Source organism: Oryctolagus cuniculus, chromosome 1, assembly GCF_964237555.1.
Source record: "Oryctolagus cuniculus chromosome 1, mOryCun1.1, whole genome shotgun sequence".
NCBI lineage: Eukaryota > Metazoa > Chordata > Mammalia > Lagomorpha > Leporidae > Oryctolagus > Oryctolagus cuniculus.
The window spans coordinates 169,744,901-169,765,124 of record NC_091432.1 but is presented as its reverse complement, the minus strand read 5'-3'; the positions used below and the strand labels follow the sequence as shown (position 1 = coordinate 169,765,124).

Genomic DNA, 20,224 nt, shown 5'->3' with positions numbered 1-20,224 from the left:
TAAAGAGAATTTTGGTGTTTGTAGAGTCTTACAAAATGAGAATGAAAATGATATGCAGATAACACACCATTGTGAGATTTACCCAAACAAGAGCTTTTAATCCACAAAGGCTTAAAACCACATGAAAGGAGGGCGGTGAATTTAGCTTTACTGATGCTCTCAAGCCTGGAATGCCTGGCTCAGAATTACACGGAGGACATGGCATGCCCTTTTCTGATAGGTAATGAACCTTTGAAGTAGGAGTGTCTCTGTTCTTTTCATACTGTATATTAGTCTTTATTTGAATCCTGATTCTTGCTAATACTGACATCCTTAATGAACAGTGAGTAGTCAATTAATTTTTCTGTTACATTTTTTCAATCTACCAAAAAGGTAACAGGTTTGTTAGCATCCTTAGTTGTTTTCTATGAAACGGACGCCAATAGTTCTGAACAGAGGAAGATTTGCATATCCTGGAAACTGGGAACCAAAACACACCAAAGGGAGAGGTTCCAGGACACGCAAGCACCCAAAAATAAGAAGGGGAGGAGGCAATTCCAGAACTAGAACAGCTGAAACTGGCTTTTTAGGTTAAATTGGGAGGGGAGACAGCAGCATTTTAGGGATAAAATGATGAGACAGAGGAAAACAAAGGGTAAAGGAGATGCACCTGCCAGCAAACAGCTTTACATTTTTACCTGTATTATTTATTTGAAAAGCAGAGAGATAAACAGCACTCCCATCTGCTGGTTCACTCCCCAAATGCCAGGACAAAGCCAGGAACATGGAACTCAATTCATATCTCTCATGAGGGTGGCAGAGACCCAACTTGAACCATCACCTGCTGCCTTGCAGAGTGCACATTAGCAGGAAGATGGTGAAACAGATCAGTAGTGAGGAGGGACGCAAACACAGGCACTCTTATGTGGGATTAAGGCATCCCATGGAGCATTTTAACTGCGAGTCCAAGCGTCCACTGCAACCCCAACCCTGCAAATAATTACCAATCAATTACAATAACATTAACAACTCACAGGATGTGACTCCTAGCTTTTATCATGCAAATATGATGCCAGGTGCATTCAAATAAATATTTGTGTGTACATGCACTGACACACACAAAGCTTATATACATATTTTTAAATCCTGGGAGGACATACAAGAAACAGGCAGAGCTGGGATTTCCAGATGCAGGTGGTACAGGAACTCATCCTTTTTGTCTTATATCCTTCTCTATCTCTAGAAGTTTAGCCAATCAGGGGCACATTATGTAACCAGTTGTATATACATGATTATTAAATTACTACTCCTAACCAGACACATTTGTCTACCAAAGTCTTTCCCTTTAAAAATGCTCAGTCTCAAAAATGAGGAATGTTCTAGACTCTGTATAGTCACACAGTCCACCTCCTTCAGAAAAAATGAAGGCTCTTCTCAGCAAATGTATTAACCTCTACATTGTTTTATGAGGAGGGAGCCCTGGAGGTAGTGAGCCACTGAACAGAAAGAGAAAGTCAAAGTTCAGGGGAGAGCACTCAGGTGACAAGTGCAGAGAACGGGAGAGAGAAATAACATCAAATAAATAAGTGCTGAGGAAAGTCAGGGATTACGGAAGATTACAATGAGCTATACAGTAAGACCAGATCTAAGTATGTGTGCTAACACTGAAGGAAAACGTGTGTACTGAAATAGATTTAAAAACTGTAAATAAAATTTCTTATATAAAAATAATTTCAGAATTCCTTGATTATGTAGGGGACAAGGAAGGGGACTAGTAAGAAGCAGCAGTAAAATTACAGGGTCTAGTGTAGCCAGATGACTGGTATAAAACACACATCTTATATTCTTATAGGATCTCAGCCAGTGTCAATGGCATTCACATCACACTCCTTCAGTAGTTCTCTTTTAATTCCTGTTTTCACAGGGCTGTAGGTGTTGGCTGCTTGGAATATAAAGACAAAGCCTGCTTTTTTGTGTGTCATTTTCTTTCATGCTATACATCAGACAAGATGATTTAAAATAATCTATTTTATCTGTTACTCCAAAAGAAAAAGATTGCTAAAATGCTACTGGAGATGCCCGTATCTCATATCAAAGTGCCTGGTTCAAGTCCCTGTTCCACCTCTCATTCTAAATTCCTGCATGGAAGGCACTCAACTACTTGGGTCCCTGCCACTCACTTGGGAGACCTGGCTGTTGCAGTCATTTAAGGGAGAAAAACAGCAGACAGAAGCTCTACTTCTCTCTTTCAAATAAATAAAATCTTAAAAAGAAATTAAAAGATAATATAATAGACAAAGGAATCACTAGGTCAGATTTTCCTTTATTAAAGGCACAAAAGGGCAAATAGGATACATCTCCAGAAATAATAACCTATAAATATATCCTTTATCTATACTACTAGAAATATAATTTTAATTACCCCTTCCTTTTTGCTGAGTTATTAGCCATGAATCTATCAAAGGCAATCTTTTTCAGGCAGAGATCACATTAGCTTTCATTACTGGTGGAAAGCCCTAATTTGATCTGAAAAATGCATCTATGAAATCACTCAAAACATTGTACTACCATGAAATTTAGATGTTAAACAATGTACAATTATAAAGTTCTTGAATTTCACTGGATCTAAAACTTCTAGAGACTGCAGTCATATCCTCCACTTTATGGAAGGCAAGAAATCAGATGGTGCAGGGACACTGATTTTTGGAAACACACATAACTGACAAAGAACAGAGCAAATCCACAGCTTCTTTTCATTCAATAGTTAGCCTAGAACACCCTGACTACGGGAAACAGTTAGAAATTGGAAAAAAAAAAAACAAAAAACAAATTCACTGCATCTTCTCTCCATACTTCCCTAAATCACTACTCTCCTCCCTTTGCCCACATACTCTGACCTAAAAATATAATTTACTTCAAAATACAAAAGGCAAAATTGAAAACTAGTTTTCTCTTACCCATGAAAATCAGGTAACTTCTTTCAAAATAAGTGCAAAAAGTAAATACTAAAATGAAGGCACTATTGTTCAGAATGGACAGTAGGGACCAATGCTGGATCGATCAATAAAGTAATAATCTAAGCTCATGTTATTACCAGAATAGTTTAAACCCCATGGTCAAGTAGGGATATAAACTCATCATTGATTTATGGCCCCCATATCTTCAGGGATGCATCACCAATTTCTATGCTATAACCTGATGTGTTAGCACCTGGGATTGGATAGAGGTGAAAGATAATGTAAAATGGCTTGTACACAGGCAGCTCCTGGTTGACTATTCACCTCAGGAAGCTCTTGCTGTGAGCTATATATTTCAGAAATTGTATGCGGAAAGCTATGCTTATAAATGTGCCACGGGAAGGGTCAGTGCTGGAAAATTGCAAGCATTTACAAAACATGCATGTAGCAACCTGATTACAACACACTCAGGGTTACAGTATCTGGGTTTCAGATCAAAGTGAAGTTACAGCCTGGAAAGATTTAAAATTCTGAAACCTGCATCATAGACAGCCAGTGTTCTATTTTAATGTAAAGAGAAAGAGAACAGTCAGTAATGCATGCTGACATTCTGCTATTATGAGGTGAAGGGACAGTGACATCTGCCCATGTATTTATTAGATGAATAAGGAAATTTCATTATGCTTGTATTTTCTATTATACGGAAGTTGACTCAGGTCTACACGGAGATTTAGAAATGTTGTCACCGAAATTCAGCTTCTTGCTAAATATTCATGGGGGAGCCAAAGACCACTGCTGCTGCTCCCAACAGTCCTGCTCTTGGCCAGCAGCTGCATTAACACCGTGGGTCCCTCAGCCCTCTCTCATGACAGATTTCTCACTCTCATGGCAATGGGGCAGTAAATAACAATTCACTTCACCCGAAACAGTAGTTTCAATTTTTTTTTCTTTTCAGATCTAGAGACCTTGTTGTTGAAAGAAATCTCACATGGAAGCTAAAACACTGAAGGCTGAAATATTCCCAAGAACTACTTGCTGGAGCACAGCCTTGCTCTAAAGACTAATAATCTTTGCCTGGAAAGGACATGAAACTTAAATATGAACTGGAATTCAAATTTAAAAGCAATATTTGATGGTGACTACAAAATTAAAAGCAAACAACAGTCTATTGTTTACAGATTTAATGCCTGAGAGTGATGGCTATTGATAATAATTTATTTAGTCTTTAAATCAACAACCATTTAATATCTGCTTAGTGTAGGTAAGGCCCTATATTGAGAACAAATTATGTAATTGTACTTCAAACAGACATGGCTCTGGCTCTGTTTTCCCTTTTTTTTTTTTTTTTTACAGGCAGAGTGGACAGTGAGAGAGACAGAGAGAAAGGTCTTCCTTTTTGCCATTGGTTCACCCTCCAATGGCCACTGTGGCCAGAATGCTGCAGCTGGCGCATCGCGCTGATCCGAAGCCAGGAGCCAGGTGCTTCCTCCTGGTCTCCCACGTGGGTGCAGGGCCCAAGCACTTGGGCCATCCTCCACTGCCCTCCCGGGCCACAGCAGAGAGGTGGACTGGAAGAGGAGCAACCGGGACAGAATCCAGCGTCCAGACCGGGACTAGAACCTGGTATGCCGGCGCCGCAGGCGGAAGATTAGCCTATTGAGCCGCGGCGCCGGCTGGCTGTTTTCAAAAAGCACAAAATTTAGTGGATACCAACTAGGATAAGAACTATGACAGAAAATTCAACTTAAAATGGAAAATTGGAAGTTTAATTTCTTTGTAAGTACCTTTTCATTAATTTCTGCTGCACTGATAATGAAACATTTTTCTTTCATTTTTCCTCCCTTCTTGTTTTGAAAAGCAAAACATGTTCCAGTTTTAAAAATTAACTCTAATTACATTCACCATGTAATAGCAGAAGGAGTCACTGTTTCATCTGATATTTCTTATTCCTGCCTCTCTAAAGCATAGAAATTCTAACATTGAGATAAAAGTTTGAAGACTTATCACACACATTTCCAAAGTAGTCGGGATACTAGATCTGAAAATAAGCTGTCCTTGTGCTTTCTGCAAGCTCAGAATATTAAGAGAAAAAGCTTTTACGGATTTTTGCCTTTTTGCTGTCCCATTTGGAGAAAGCACACAAGGAGCAGAAAGAAACCACATTTTTCTGAGGATGTCTATGTGTGAAGTGCTGCACTACGAGGATAGATATTCACTCAACTTTTATAACAAGTAAACTAAGATGTACAATTTTAATTTATAAAGCTTAGGCTTTGACTTCATAGTATATACAAAAATTAATGCAACATGGATCAAAGAGCTTAATGTAAGATCTAAAACTATAGAACTTTCAGAAAAGAATATACAACAAAGTCTTTGTGATTTTGTTAGACAAGATTTCTTAAGATATGATACCAAAAGAGTGATACATAAACTGATGAAAACTTAATTTACTCTCCAGATACTAATAAGAAAATGAAAACTAGGAGAAAATATTTGTAAATCATGTATGTGCTAAAAGACTCATGTACAGACTATAAAACTACTGGAACTTAATATAAGATAACACAGCTAATTAAATTAAAAATTTTTCTGATCTGGGTAGGCTTTTCAACAAAGATACATGAATGACTAATAAGTTCTTGAAAAGATGCTGAAAATCATCAGTAATTAGGGAAATACAAATTAAAAATGCTGAGATACCACTACACATTCATTATTCTCAAAAAGACAGTAGAGATGTTGGTGAAGATGTGAAGAAACTATAACACAAACATTGCTGGTGGGACCACTTTTGAAAAAACAGTTTGACAGTTTCTTATAAAGCCAAACATATACTTATTATATAGCTCAGTAATCTCACTCCTAGGTATTTACCCAAGAGAAATGAAAACACATGTCTACACAAAGACTTGAAAGCAAATGTTCATGGCAGTATTATTCATGACAGACCAGAGCAGGAAACAATGCAAACGTCCATCAACTGATAAATGGATACACAAAATATTACTACAGTGGAATGTTTTTCAGAGTGGGAGAGAAAAATTTAAGATATAAGTAGACAGAATATATATGGGTAGTCCAACTCATCTCTCTCTTCCTCAATATGACTTCCTTAAAAACTTTCATTTACCACACTATTTCCATCTATGAATATACTGTTAATAAACTTTCAGAGTATCTTTTAGTGTAAAATCTTTCCGATCAGCTCCAGTTGGAGGAATGGGGATGTAAGTGGCATCAACGGGAAGCAGAATAACAAATGGACTGGATGAGATATGATTTCTAGAAGTTATGGTACCCCACTGACAGGGGCTATCTCTTGTCAACCTAGTATCTGCCACAAAAAGGTCTGCATGGCCATTTGACTTGATAAGCCAAGGCACCTCAAAGTCTAGGAGCCAACAGGGTTCCAAAAATAGTAAAGAATATCATAGAACAGAATGTTTCAGGGTATAAGCTTCTGAGTCTTCTAAACCCATGTGGGTATTTTCTTTTGCCTCCACAACACCTGCATTCCAACAGCTATGCTTATGCATCATTGACTCCCCCATGATGCCTAATACAGTATACTCAACATATAGCTCAGAAATGATGATGTCATTGGATAGTTTCAAACACAGAGTGTGATTTAGTTCATGGTAACTGTTACCCTTAGGTATAAGCTCTACACTGAGAAGAAATGATGAAGTCCTGGAAATTAATAACACTGCCCTCAAGTTCAAGATAGTTATTTTGATTTTGTTAGGCTGAAAATAAGATGCTATACCTTGAGTCCCCTTGGAAAGAAAAAGATGGGGGGAAGGGGGGAGTTAGAAGCCTGTGCCCTGGGAATAAGTTCCCAAAACCAATCACTTTGAGATAATTACCAAAAGAGAAATAAGAGTGAGTGAGATAAATATTTGATGAAAAACGTAACTGACAGTGTATCTTCATGGCAACTAGTTAATCTCCTGCATGGGACAGCAGAGCAATGAGATATTTTTCTTCAGAAGATCATTAGCGCTAAACAGAAACTGTCACTATGACACCTACAGAACAGTGAGATACATACAATTTATAAAAGAGAAAAGGGGTACAATGTAACTCAAGTAAGGGATCCAGCATTTCATTAATATGCCCCAGGCTTTAATATAAAAAACAAAAACACAAAAACACAAAAATAAACAAAACAAAACAAAAACACCAAGGGTTACATAAATGAGAAAAAAATCCCATGGCCTGGAACGTACTCACCCCTATAAACCTGAGAGACAGCTCATAAAACCTATGAGATTGACTGGAGTCTCAGTGAAGGCCACAGCCTTCAGAGTTAGAAAATCAGATGAAAACTAATCTTAATTAGGAGCCGCTACCCAAAAACTGTGGGTTTAGTCTGCAGAGGTTTCACCAGATTCTATCTCTCTAAAAGGCCTTGAAGTTCTTTTGTTATTTTTTTAATAACCTCACAGGTGATATGGTAATATTGTTTCTCTTTGGTTAAAATTTTTACTTTCTTATCAACCTGATATAATCTGTGTTTATAATGTGTTTTGTAGATGCAATACTGCTTCATTTAAAAAACATCTTTAAAAGATTTACATATTTATTTGAGAGGCAGGGGTGGTAGCTAGCTGGTTGATACAGATATTCCAAGTGCTAGTCACTCCCCAAATGGCTGCAATGGCCAGGGCTGGGTGAGGCTGAAGCCAGGAGCCTAGAACTCCATCCCAGCCTAGCTATGTGTATGGCAGGGGCCCAGGTGTATTAACAGGAGGCTGGACTGGAAGTGGAGCAGCCAGGACTCAAATCGGTACTCTGATATGGAATGCAAACATCACAAGCAGCCTATCAATCCACTGCCCCACAATAATGGCTTGTTTTTGAAAACGTGTGAAATACTTAGAAGAACCTGAACTACAAAACTAATGTCTGGTTTATTAAAGTTATGGGGATTAAATTGTGGGATTTGTAAGAAATGTATATATTAAATTTATAATCACTTAAAATATTAATAGACTTCTGGTTATTTGAATGTAAAATGGTTAAGATTTAATCTGCCACATTTATGTATTATATGAACTTAAGGAACAAATGAATTTGTTCTTATTTTATGAAAATTTATATAGTTACAAATAAATTTTGTCAGCTGAATTTACAGTCTTAGAAAAGTAAATGTAAATTGAATATTCATTAAAATTAAAGCAGTAAAAGGTAGTCACTTTCACATACAAAAGGTGTCCCATGGAGGAAACTGGTAAAGTCTTTCTTCTCAGTAAATTCCAGCTCCACAGTTGAGACACATAAGCAAGGGCACCACTCCAAGCAAGTGACTGCACTACACCTATGCTTGCCAGGTAAGAGCTTGCAGGGTACTGAGCACTGAGAAGCTTCCACACTAGGTTGACTAGATGTTGACTGTGACTCAAGGGAGACACAATGTCATCTACCATAGGTATTCTAAGCCACCAAGAGTAGACTTCCTGAAAAACTGCTGCCAAAAAGTAGGAAGGCACCAAGCAATCTGGATCTAACTCTATCACCTTCTATTTTGGTAGATGCTTTTTTATTATCTGGAAACTATCAGACCTGTGAAATGAGCAGGATCAGGGTTTGTTATGAAAAGTCTTTGAAACAACACTTTTAGCACTCAGAAGTATAATCATGAATGTAGAGAGCTAGATTACTGTAAAGTCTAAAAGATGTTAGGACTATTTTACAGCAAGTGAAACAATAAGCTGACCTGGGGAGACACTTCCTCACACCCCACCCTGCACAGTGGCATGGCCTTTAGGTACCTTGGTCAGCCATTTATTCTAGAAAGCGATGCCAATACAGAAGCAGTAGACCAGCCCCAACTTCAGCACTGCTTTCCACACACAGGCCATGTCCAAGGCGCATCTCCCCATCCACGGAGGCCATGACCCAGCTCAAGGTCAGCAGGGACAGCCCATGGAGGGCACTGAGGTGGATCTCAACTTTCAACAAGGATGTCTCCTGCCGCCATGATTCCTGTGGTCAGCAGAGCCACAGGCAGGCCCCCTCTAATCTAACTAGCAGGAACAAAGTGTTGAAGACACACATATTCTAACTTAAAATTTCATCATGACCAGAAAAGAGCAACATAAACTAGACAGGGAGGGAAAAGAAAAAAATAGTTTTACAGATTAACTATCCTTTAAAAACTAATTTTGTGCCTACTATTGGTAAGGTGTTCAGTTCACACACTCCTTTCAACAATCCTTAAAGGTGGAAATTACAATTTCCTTTTTAGAGAGAGGAAAAAACAGCAGGTTGGACGGTTTAAGCTGATTGCCTAAAACTGAGGGGAAAAAAGAGCTCTCTAAGAACTTTAATTTGTATCTGGAGCCGCCAAAAACTAAAGGCCATTGCTATTCATCCCCAGATAATTAAGAATATTATTTTCATGCCATCTTCACTTTTCAACAGAGGCTGAAAATTACATCCAGTCCTCATGGAAATTTCAGTGATGGACTCTTGCTGTCAACTTTCTAGATGATTATGTTTGTCTTCTCAAGCCCAGTGCTGGCCCTTGAACAATCTGCTACCTACCATCCTTCTATCTTGAGATGTGTTCAAAGTGTGAACGAAAGGAAGCAATCATTACTCCAGTATCAGTAGGGTTGTGTAAGGGTTTGCAAAAAGGCTAAGAAGAAGCCCTGGAATTTCTATCGTCAGGGAATTCCTTGGAGATGGGCAACTTTCACTCCCATCAAAATATCCCATCATTCTACAGGTACATTGTTGAGGGAGAACTTTTGAACATTTTCTGGCTACCACATACATAAAGTACTTGTGGGGAGCAACTGAGACTAGACTAAGTTACTGGAATTAAGACTTATTCTATGCATCTGCTCTCCCACAATATGGCGCTGAGAGAGAGACTAAACAACCTCTACGCAGCTGCCTCATCAGTTTGACTGATAAGCTGCAGGAGCTGATCCTGCTCCTGATTGGAGGACAGCAGTGTGCTCGGCGTGTGGGCAGCAGAGTTGGGATTGGTGGAAGAGGACTATAAAGGAGGAGAGAGACAACATGCACCAGGAACATCTGAAGGAACACCTGAAGTAACACCTGAAGGAACACCTGAGCAGCCCCCCGAGAGAGCCGGCTGGCAGTGTGCCGCTCCTCCGCGGGGAAAGGGGGGAGGGGGGGGGCGCCTCCATGGAGGGGGGGGGGCGCCTCCACGGAGGGGGAGGGGCTGGCAGCTAACCCGGGACAGCGTCGTTCCTCCACGAATGAGGGACCGGCAGCTAACCTGGGAAGAGCCGAGCAGATAAAAGAACAACGCAGGGTCTAGTGTCGTTCCTCCACGAATGGGGGAGAGACAGTACTTAAGCAGGGAAAGAAATTTTCTGGTGGTAAAAGAATGTTATTCTCTACTGCTCCAAATATTCTCCACTCACATAGTCCTAATGTAAGCATTTTAATGCCTACCAAATTTATTCTCAAACATGGATAGGCCAGCCTGTATTAAAGGGTCCTCATTTGTTGGCTTTGTGAAATGATTTGTAATAATCAACTTTATAATAAATAAAGGAATATAACTTTCTTTATTAAAACATGAAGCTTCGTAAGGAATGATTTTTATGTCATACATAAAAAATAAACAGTTTAGGATGGTACAAATTTAGGATATTCTAAATTTGATTTTTATAGCTAAAAAACCACCAACAGTACCTTACAACAGTTGTAGTTAACAAATTCCCAAGGCTTACAGAAACCAGTTCCTCGATAGGCAGTAACACTGGCCACACACTGCCCTTCATGATGATTCTTCTCAGCAGCATTCACACCTGATACTCACATCATGTGGGTTAGAGTTTGTAGTCAGAGGAAAAAATCATTCCTACCACCAGTTTCTGATGCCATAGGTATATGAGCTAATAAAAAAAACAAACCAGATTTCTCCGAGGAATGTGAAACGTATTTAGTGCTTCCACCAAATAATTGCTCTGCCATGTCTCCAGGACATTGAAGACAGCAAAGGACCTGATTAGATTCGTTCATATGTACTGATAAGATTTTCTTTAGGGAACAGGACAGGGTACACATTTAAAATAGTTCTGATGTAGATAAATATCAAAGTGGAACTGGGGTAATCTTAGCAATTAGAGCTTGTGGCTTAAATAATGATCTGGGGTATAACCTTTATATACATCATAGGAGGGTACTTCAGAAAGTTCATGAAAATTAAAAATAGTGGTACAAAAAAATTGAAATCCGGCCGGCGCAGCGGCTCACTAGGCTAATCCTCCGCCTAGCGGCGCCGGCACACCGGGTTCTAGTCCCGGTTGGGGCGCCGGATTCTGTCCCAGTTGCCCCTCTTCCAGGCCAGCCCTCTGCTGTGGCCAGGGAGTGCAGTGGAAGATGGCCCAGGTGCTTGGGCCCTGCACCCCACGGGAGACCAGGAAAAGCACCTGGCTCCTGGCTCCTGCCATCGGATCAGCGCGGTGCGCTGGCTGCAGTGCGCTGGCAGCGGCGGCCATTGGAGGGTGAACCAACGGCAAAGGAAGACCTTTCTCTCTGTCTCTCTCTCTCACTGTCCACTCTGCCTGTCAAAAAAAAAAAAAAATTGAAATCCATGTACCATTTTTTCCATTTATCCATTTTCCATGAACTTTTTGAAGACTCCTCATATACGGGAATAAATGTACTGTACATATATAACTACTTGCAGCATACTTATCTATACATATATATCATATCATAAAATTTACATCAAATTCCTGCACCTCAAATTAAAGCACAGCTGACAAACTTTTATAAACGCATTTAATAATGTAGCTTTCATTATTTTCAGCAAAAAACATAGACTCCAATCCTTGTTAATACTTCAAATTTTAAAAACTCATTTTTTAAAGCCATGATTTTGCATTCTGGAATATCAGTAATAACCAGGACATGCGCACTGCTCACTAAGTGCATCTACAGAGTCCTACAAGCCAACTAACATACATGGCTACTTGATAGAAAAGGAAAACATATTCTGCCACTGAGTCAGAACTTCTAGCAGCACAGCCAGAGTCTTGTCAGATTCTCAACCTAGAGTCCCAAGAGAATACGTCTATGATGGTTAATTTCGTGTCAACCTGAGTGGGACACAGTGTGCCATGAAAGGAGTCAGTCAGAACAGGAATGGCAGGGAGCTAGCGAGGACAACGGGCCCCTTGGGTAGTGTGGAAAATCTTCTTAACCCAGCTGGGAAAATGGCCTAAGCTAGGAAGCAAGTTTGATAAAGAAGGAGACGTAAAGAATTTCATTCGTTAGTCAGAAAAGCAGGCTCTGGACTCAAGCCTATGTACAAATAGAACTTCCTTTGTTCTGTGAGAAATATTTGCAGTTTTACACATATAAACCCCTAGCACCAAAAAGCAGTGGAACTCCCTTGCCCCTCCTGGCTTTATCCCCAGGAGTTTTTTTTGTTATCCTTCCTTCCTTTTTTTTTTTTTTTTTGGACAGGCAGAGTGGACAGTGAGAGAGTGAGAGACAGAGAGAAAGGTCTTCCTTTGCCGTTGATTCACCCTCCAATGGCCGCCGCGGCCGGCGCACTGCGACCGGTGCACCGCGCTGATCCGACGGCAGGAGCCAGGTGCTTCTCCTGGTCTCCCATGGGGTGCAGGGCCCAAGCACTTGGGCCATCCTCCACTGCACTCCCGGGCCATAGCAGAGAGCTGGCCTGGAAGAGGGGCAACCGGGACAGAATCCGGCACTGCAACCGGGACTATAACCCGGTGTGCCGGCGCTGCAAGGCGGAGGATTAGCCTAGTGAGCCGCGGCGCCGGCCGTTATCCTTCCTAATAATTTTTTGTTTATTGCCTAAATCACCTTCTCATGTGTTTATCTGCTTCATACTTCCTTGCACATACAGCAAGTTCCCTGGGAGGTTCACTTCAGCTGTTACACCCAGATATATTTCATCAAATCTTATTCTGGGTGTTTCTGGGTGACTTTAACCTTTAAACTGACCAACTCAGTAAGGCACATGACCCTCCCTAAATGTGGGTGGTCTTCATCTAATCAACCTAAAGGCCAAAATAGAACAAAAAGTTGCCCTCCCTTAATCAGAGCAGCCTGAGTGACTGCTTTTGAGCTTGGACATCCATGTTCCCCTGCCTTGAGACTCCAAACTGAAATATCAGCCTTCCTGGGTCTTGGGCCTGTCAACTGAGAATCATGGTGTGAAAAGAATCTTGAAATTCATGCATTTTTAAAAAACATGTATTTTCCATGAACTTTTCTATACTCCTCATATTTCCTATCAGTGCTGTTTCTCTGGAGAACCCTGCCAAGCACCATATTTTAAGGGAAATCACTTTCCCTTCAGAGTCACCAAAAAAGTAAGCCAAGGAAGCCTCATTCAGCACCGAGATGGCAAGGAGGAAAGAAGCCACAACAGTTAACAAGTGGTGAGAATATTTAATGAATCCAAGATTCCGTTTCACCTCACAGCCTACTTGCACCCAGCTGGTCTGAAGCTTTGCTGGGATGTTTTTAACTTACACATCGAAAAAGAATGTCTGTGATCTTGAAACTTTTTTGAAATTCCCTAAGTCTTTCCTCCTTTTACACCTTTCATTTCCTCTCTGTGAACCAGAATATAGATGATTTTAGTATGTGTGGGTATTGTGAGAACACAGGCACTAACATTTTTAAAACTGTTCAGAAGCACCATGCATTTAGATCAACAAGAATGGAAAAGAAAAAAACCTCTTCATGGCTTGATTAATCTTGTGCTTTTGATAAGGACTCTGGATTTAGCTGGGCATTGTTTGTTACCATGTGGTCTCAGCTGCTTGCTGCGAGGGCAGGGTGAAGCACACACACAGAGGCATCAGTTGACTCAGATAAAGAAAGCATCCAAAATCATGTGAATGGTAATCTCTTTAGACACCTAAGCAGGACTTTCATCTTTTATCTGACCTCGGCTTCCTCAACACTGGTGAAAGTCAAGGCTTTCAGCCTACTCTTCTTGTGCCTTTTCATGCCCTTGTACATCCTTTCTTCGCAAAGTTTAGGAATGGAACTCCTGGGGTCAGATTACTTGTGACTGATATTGTTTCTGACAGTGATTTACTTCTTTGTGCCTCAGTTTCTTTGGCAGCACAATGTGGAAAATAATGGTGCCTACTGTGTAGGGTTGTGAAGATGCATTCATGGGTCAAGTTCTGGTTGTGGAGCCTTTACTAACGCTGGAATCCCTTATTCCTTCTTCCAGACTCACCAAGGAAGTAGGCTGTTTGCAGTTCATGTGTAGAACCACATGGCCTCTCCTGTACTCAAAGCATCCATTTAGCAGCCTGCCACGCCCCCTGACTGAGCAGGGATTACATCTTTGTCATCAGGGTAACGTGTGGCCCATAGGAGGTAACCTACGTGGACTTAGGGCTTGAAGGGGCAACTGATTCTAACAAAGTGAGCATGTCATCCAAGGACTGCTGTTTGTGAATGGCAATGGCAATGCAGTGAAGTGAAGGTCTAGCTAGGTCCTGCTAAGAAACACAATGCACTGTTTCTGTACCTGAGGACGTTATAGGATTTCCAATTTGTTTCAATTCATTTGGTATATGACAATAAAAACCTTCCAAATGAGCTCACTGTTGTTTACTTACTTGTTGTCCTTCTAAACAGACTAGAGAGGTAAGAAGAACAAAGCTGACTAAACCAATGTTTCTTCAACTCCACAGGCCAGGATCCAACAAATATTTATAAGCAATCTCTTAAAGGCTCCCCAAACTGACACACACCCCTGAAAGAAGCAGTAACAGGATCAACCCCATGTCAACTAACCTCAATCTCAGTTATAGGATTTTATTTCAGTATCAAATGCCAGCAGCACCTTAATCTTGAATTTCTTACCCAACCTTCAGAACAGTGAGAAATAATTTCTCTTCTTTATAAATTGCCCAGGCTCAGGTATTCTGTTGTCACTACACAGACAGACTAAGATAGCATCTTATACTTTGTGGCCAAGTAACATTCATTATTCATAAAAGAATTTGGGGAAAGCAGTCTGCATTTACCTGGATACCATTCAGAATGGTGAAAACTATGAATATCAATTGAAGTGAGCTATTAAAATAAGCCAAGGAAACTCTTCCAGGGAATTCAGTGAGGATGGTTTAATGAAAACTATAGTGGGTCAGCAGCCACCTAAAGGAAACCACTTACCACAATATCCTCAGGAAACGTGTCTCTGCTGAAGGAACCATCATCAAACATGACCTCATAGAAGGTCTGTGACGTCACCGCAATCACTCTGCAGCTGTAATACCGGGTGTTCCGATGCTTTGTGATAACCGTCTGACCCACAGTGATGGCCTTCTCAGACGCCTTAGCTTTCTAAAATAAGAGACAGGAAAGAGGAAGAAAGAAAAAAGAGGAAAGGAAAAGGAAAGCAAAATGAAAGAAATGTTTATTTAGGAAACAATCACTATTTTAGTCCAAATATCTTTAAACTTAGGGTTGGAGAACAATTTCAAACTTAATGTATGTTGTAAAAATACAATAAATACCAACAATACTCAAAGTACCCTTTGCCCAGGTTCATCTATTGCTGCCTAATGCTATTATGAACATCTTACCATTTGCTTTAATGTTCACATATTTTTCATTGTACAGGTATATGTGTATATGAGACAGAAGAACATATATGCACATGTGCATATTATTCTGTTTCTCTTGAACAATTCATAAGCTACATACATGATGAGATTTTTCCCCATTAAAAATTTCAATGTTTATTTTCTAATAGGGATATTCTCTTACACAATCACAGCTCCAGTAAAGATACAAACTTTAGGAAACTGAATATTGGTGTGACACTTTAATCTTCCACCACTAGTTGGTCACTTGATTGTCGCTCCCCCTCTTCGTGGAGGAACGACACTAAGCCCTGCCTAGGCTTCATATCCGAGTCACGGCACCATTATGTCGCTCCCCCTCTTCATGGAGGAACGACACTAAGCCCTGCCTAGGCTTCATATCCGAGTCACGGCACCATTATGTCGCTCCCCCTCTTCGTGGAGGAACGACACAGGACCCTGCGCTGTTCTTTCGTCTGCTCGGCCCTCCCCGGGTTTGCTGCTGGTTCTTCCTGGGTTGGCTACTATCCCTTCCACCTCCGTGGAAGGGCAGTTCCCCCTGGCCACATTCCCCACTTCCGCAGGGGAGCGGCACACCGCCGGCAGGCTTTCTCGGGGGCTGCACAGGTGTTCCTTCAGCTAGATGTTCCCCTTAGATGTTTCCGGTGCATGCCGTCTCTCTCCTCCTTTATAGTCCTCCTCCGCCAATCCTAACTCGGCTGCCCACACGCCGAGTACGCTGCTCTCCAATCAGGAGCAAGTCCTACAGTTTATTGGTTGAACTGGAGGCAGCTGTGCGGAAGCTGTTTACTTCTCTCCCAGCGCCATATTGTGGGAGAGCAGATGCATAGAACAAGTCTTAATTCCAGTAACTCAGTCTAGTCCGGATTGCTCCCCACACTTGATCCAATAATGATCTTTATGGCATGCTGCTTCCCTGCTCCCAAGCTCCCAAGTACAGGATCCAGTCTAGAGACAAGGATTGTGTTTAGTTGTCACATCTTTTTAGTTTCCTTTAATTTGGACCACTTCCACAAACCTTTTTTTTTTTTTTTAAACAGTAGTGATACTTTGGAAGGATAATTCCTTCCCTTCCTGTCTTTGCAGAGAGTACTCGGTATTTCCTTACAATTAGATTCAGGTTATATATTCTTGGCCAGAATCCACAAAAATCACATAGATAAGGTTTATGTCTTCAAGATGCTGTCTCTGGAGACACATGATTTTTCTATCTTTCTCAATGGTGATATTGACCTTGATCCTAATAAAAGTGGTCCAATTTCTCCACTTCAATACTTTCTCTGACACTAAGCAATCCATGGGAGACATTTTATCAAGATGCAAATATCCTGTTCGTCATACATCTGTTTAGATTTAGCATCCACTGATGAGTCCTCTTTGGTTCTTACCACAATGGTGTTATACACTGATTTTTCCTGGTCCAAAACTCCCTCCACATTTACTAATTGGCAAATGGCATTTGTTAAGTAGGAGACTCCCATATCTTTCCATATGCATGCATCCGTCCACCTACTATCAGTATGGGTTGATAATTTACCCTCCCCAATTCTTTTTTTTTTTTTTTGGACAGGCAGAGTGGACAGTGAGAGAGAGAGACAGAGAGAAAGGTCTTCCTTTGCCATTGGTTCACCCTCCAATGGCTGCCACGCTGCGGCTGGCGTACCGCGCTGATCTGATGCAAAGAGCCAGGTGTTTCTCCTGGTCTCCCATGGGGTGCAGGGCCCAAGCACTTGGGCCATCCTCCACTGCACTCCCGGGCCACAGCAGAGGGCTGGCCTGGAAGAGGGGCAACCAGGACAGAATCCGGCGCCCTGACAGGGACTAGAACCTGGTGTGCCGGTGCCACAAGAAGGAGGATTAGTCTAGTGAGCTGCGGTGCCGGCCCCTCCCCAGTTCTTTATAATTCACTCTATGATACTTTATTTCTCAAATTGTCCCAGATTCGGCCAAGAGGAGATCTTAAATGCTGGTTCTGATGAAATCTTTTTTTTTTTTTTTTAATTTTTTTAAAAAGCAGTTCTTTATTATCTGGCCTAACAGAATGTTCTAGGGCCATCTTGGCTCAGCCCCAAAATTAGCCATTCCAGCAGTGTAGTTCTTTTTAAAGCAGACAGATGCAGTTCTGTATGGCTATAGATGGAGAACAGGCTGATGAAGCTCATTGCTGGTTAGGAGATGATGGCCTGGCACAAAGATCTGAGGAAAGAATGTTCATGATTTGGACAAGAGGGCAAACCCTTCCCAACAAACATCTTCCTAAGGGTCTCCTACTTGTAGAGTAAGCTCTGCCATTTGGTTCTAACCTGCTTAGCAAAACAAAAGGATATTTTCCTTCTTAAGGACATATTCCTCAGTAATTGTTAGGTTAAAGTTAGGTATATGACAATTTTGATATAGTACAAGACTAAGAAGTCTATAGTGCTTTAAAATGCACTATGGAGGAAGTAAAATATTTATATTTATACTTTTAAAGATTTATTTATATATTTGAAAGAGTTACAGAGAGAAAGTGAGAAATAGAGGGGAGGGGGATCTTTGATCTACTGGTTCACTCCCCAATTTGGGACAACCACCAGGGCTGGGCCAGGCTGAAGCCAGGAGCCAGGAGATTCATCTCGGTCTCCCAGATGGGTTCAGGGGCCTAAGTACTTTGGCTTTTCCCAGGCCATTAGCAGGGAGCTAGATTGGAAGTAGAGCAGCCAGACATGAACAAGCACCAATATGGGATGCTGGTGTTGCAGGTGGTGGCTTTACCTGCTATGCCAGAACACCAGCCTCTGAAGAAAAAATCTTTAATAGCTAGATGACAGAGTATACTGTGTAGGCAAAAATTATTACTCAGTTTCCTACTTCACCTCACTGACTATAATCTTGAAATATATCTAAACTTTCAAGGAGAATGACCTAGTCATTCTACACCTAGAATGCAGAGTTATCTAAGTCCAAAATTGTGCCCAGGTTAGCTCCTTAAGGTTAAACAGGTTACCATAACTCCATGAGGATGAAATGACAACCTGTGAAGTCACACACAGTGGCCCAAGTGACATGGATTAAGGACAGATAGGGTTCATGTTGGCAGAATTTTTTAAAGCTGTTGTCCACCTTTGCCAAACTTACAAACAGAATTAGCTATACTTTATTTCACTATGATGGTAGTTCTTTCAGGTATATCTTTTCTAAAAGATGAATTACACTGAGAGAGAAAGAGAGGCAGAGAGAGAGGTCTTCCATCTGCTGGTTCATTCCCTAATTGGCCGCAATGGCTGGAGCTGTGCTGTTCTGAAGCCAGGAATTTCTTCTGGGTCTCCCAGGCAGGTGCAGGGGCCCAAAGACTTGAACCATCTTCCACTGCCTTCCCAGGCCATGGCAGAGAGCTAGATTGGAAGTAGAACAGGCCGGCGCCGCGGCTCACTAGGCTAATCCTCCGCCTTGCGGCGCCGGCACACCGGGTTCTAGTCCCTGTCAGGGTGCCGGATTCTGTCCTGGTTGCCCCTCTTCCAGGCCAGCCTTCTGCTGTGGCCAGGGAGTGCAGTGGAGAATGGCCCAAGTGCTTGGGCCCTGCACCCCATGGGAGACCAGGATAAGTACCTGGCTCTTTGCATCGGATCAGCGCGGTGCGCCGGCCGCGGCGGCCATTGGAGGGTGAACCAACGGCACTGTCCACTCTGCCTGTCAAAAAAAAAAAAAAAAAAAAAAAAAAGGAAGTAGAACAGCCAAGACTCAAACCAGTGCCCATATGGGATGCCACCACTGTAGGGGCGGCTTTACCTACTATGCCACCACGCTGGGATGTGTGGCACAGCGGCCATGCGCATTCTGATGAAATCATAGTTACCCTTAAATGCGACTGTGTGGTTTAGATTTGAATTCTAAGCTCTGATTCTTACTGACTATACGTGTCTTGGAGACAGTATTTAACCTTTGTCAGCCTTGGTTTGTTCATCAGTGAAAGGGATAATACTTCAATGTTAGCTGTAAAATAGGATGAAGTACAGTACATAAAATACCTAGACTTTCAGCAGTTTATGGCAAATGTTAACTGGCTTCATTTTAAGAAAGAGAGAACATACCTGAGACTTTAGCCCCAAGTTAATAAACCACTCTTCCTACTGCACCTCAGTTATTGGCATGTATGAGAGGCAGCATTCTGACTTCACACTGACAAGGATCAAGCCAGGCCCAAGTCATCACTTTGGAGAAATGGGCCCCACTCTTCACCTTGTCCACTCCAGCAGCCTCTAATTCATGTCAAAGTTGGACACACTGCTAGGCCTTAGGAAGGAAGGCATCCTTCCCCAGACACATAAGGCTCCCAAAGCCTTTGTTTACAACTCTCTAGAAGACCAGATAACATGAACCTTTCAATTTCTGTCCTAGTTATAACATAATAAAATCCACAAGTCAAAGCCAGCACTTGTCTTTTTATCTGCAGCAGCCAGCACAGTGTTTCTAACACTGTTGCTGCCATGTAAATCATGAATGGATGGAAGGACACTGAATGGATGAATTGTAGTTGGATACAGCACATTTTCAAAATAGACATGGACTGATTCCATTCATTCAAGAAAAGGGTAAAGAGAAGCCAAGAGGGGGCCAGCATTTTGGTGTAGCAGGTTAAGCCTCTGCCTATAACATTATAGGTGTTGAATTGAATCCCAGCAGCTCCACTTCCAAACCAGCTCT

The 20,224-nt window shown here is 41.4% G+C and overlaps 1 protein-coding gene across 4 annotated transcripts in view; it reads right to left on the bottom strand.

Annotated features, from left to right (window-relative positions):
* Positions 1-20,224, bottom strand: part of KDM4C (lysine demethylase 4C) — a 350,839-nt gene that overhangs the window by 24,024 nt on the left and 306,591 nt on the right. For all 4 annotated transcript variants that reach the window (XM_051858176.2, XM_051858178.2, XM_070051918.1 and 1 more), the window contains one exon: positions 15,108-15,278. In XM_051858176.2, coding sequence (XP_051714136.1) covers positions 15,108-15,278 — 171 coding nt within the window. The remainder of the gene's footprint in view (positions 1-15,107; positions 15,279-20,224) is intronic.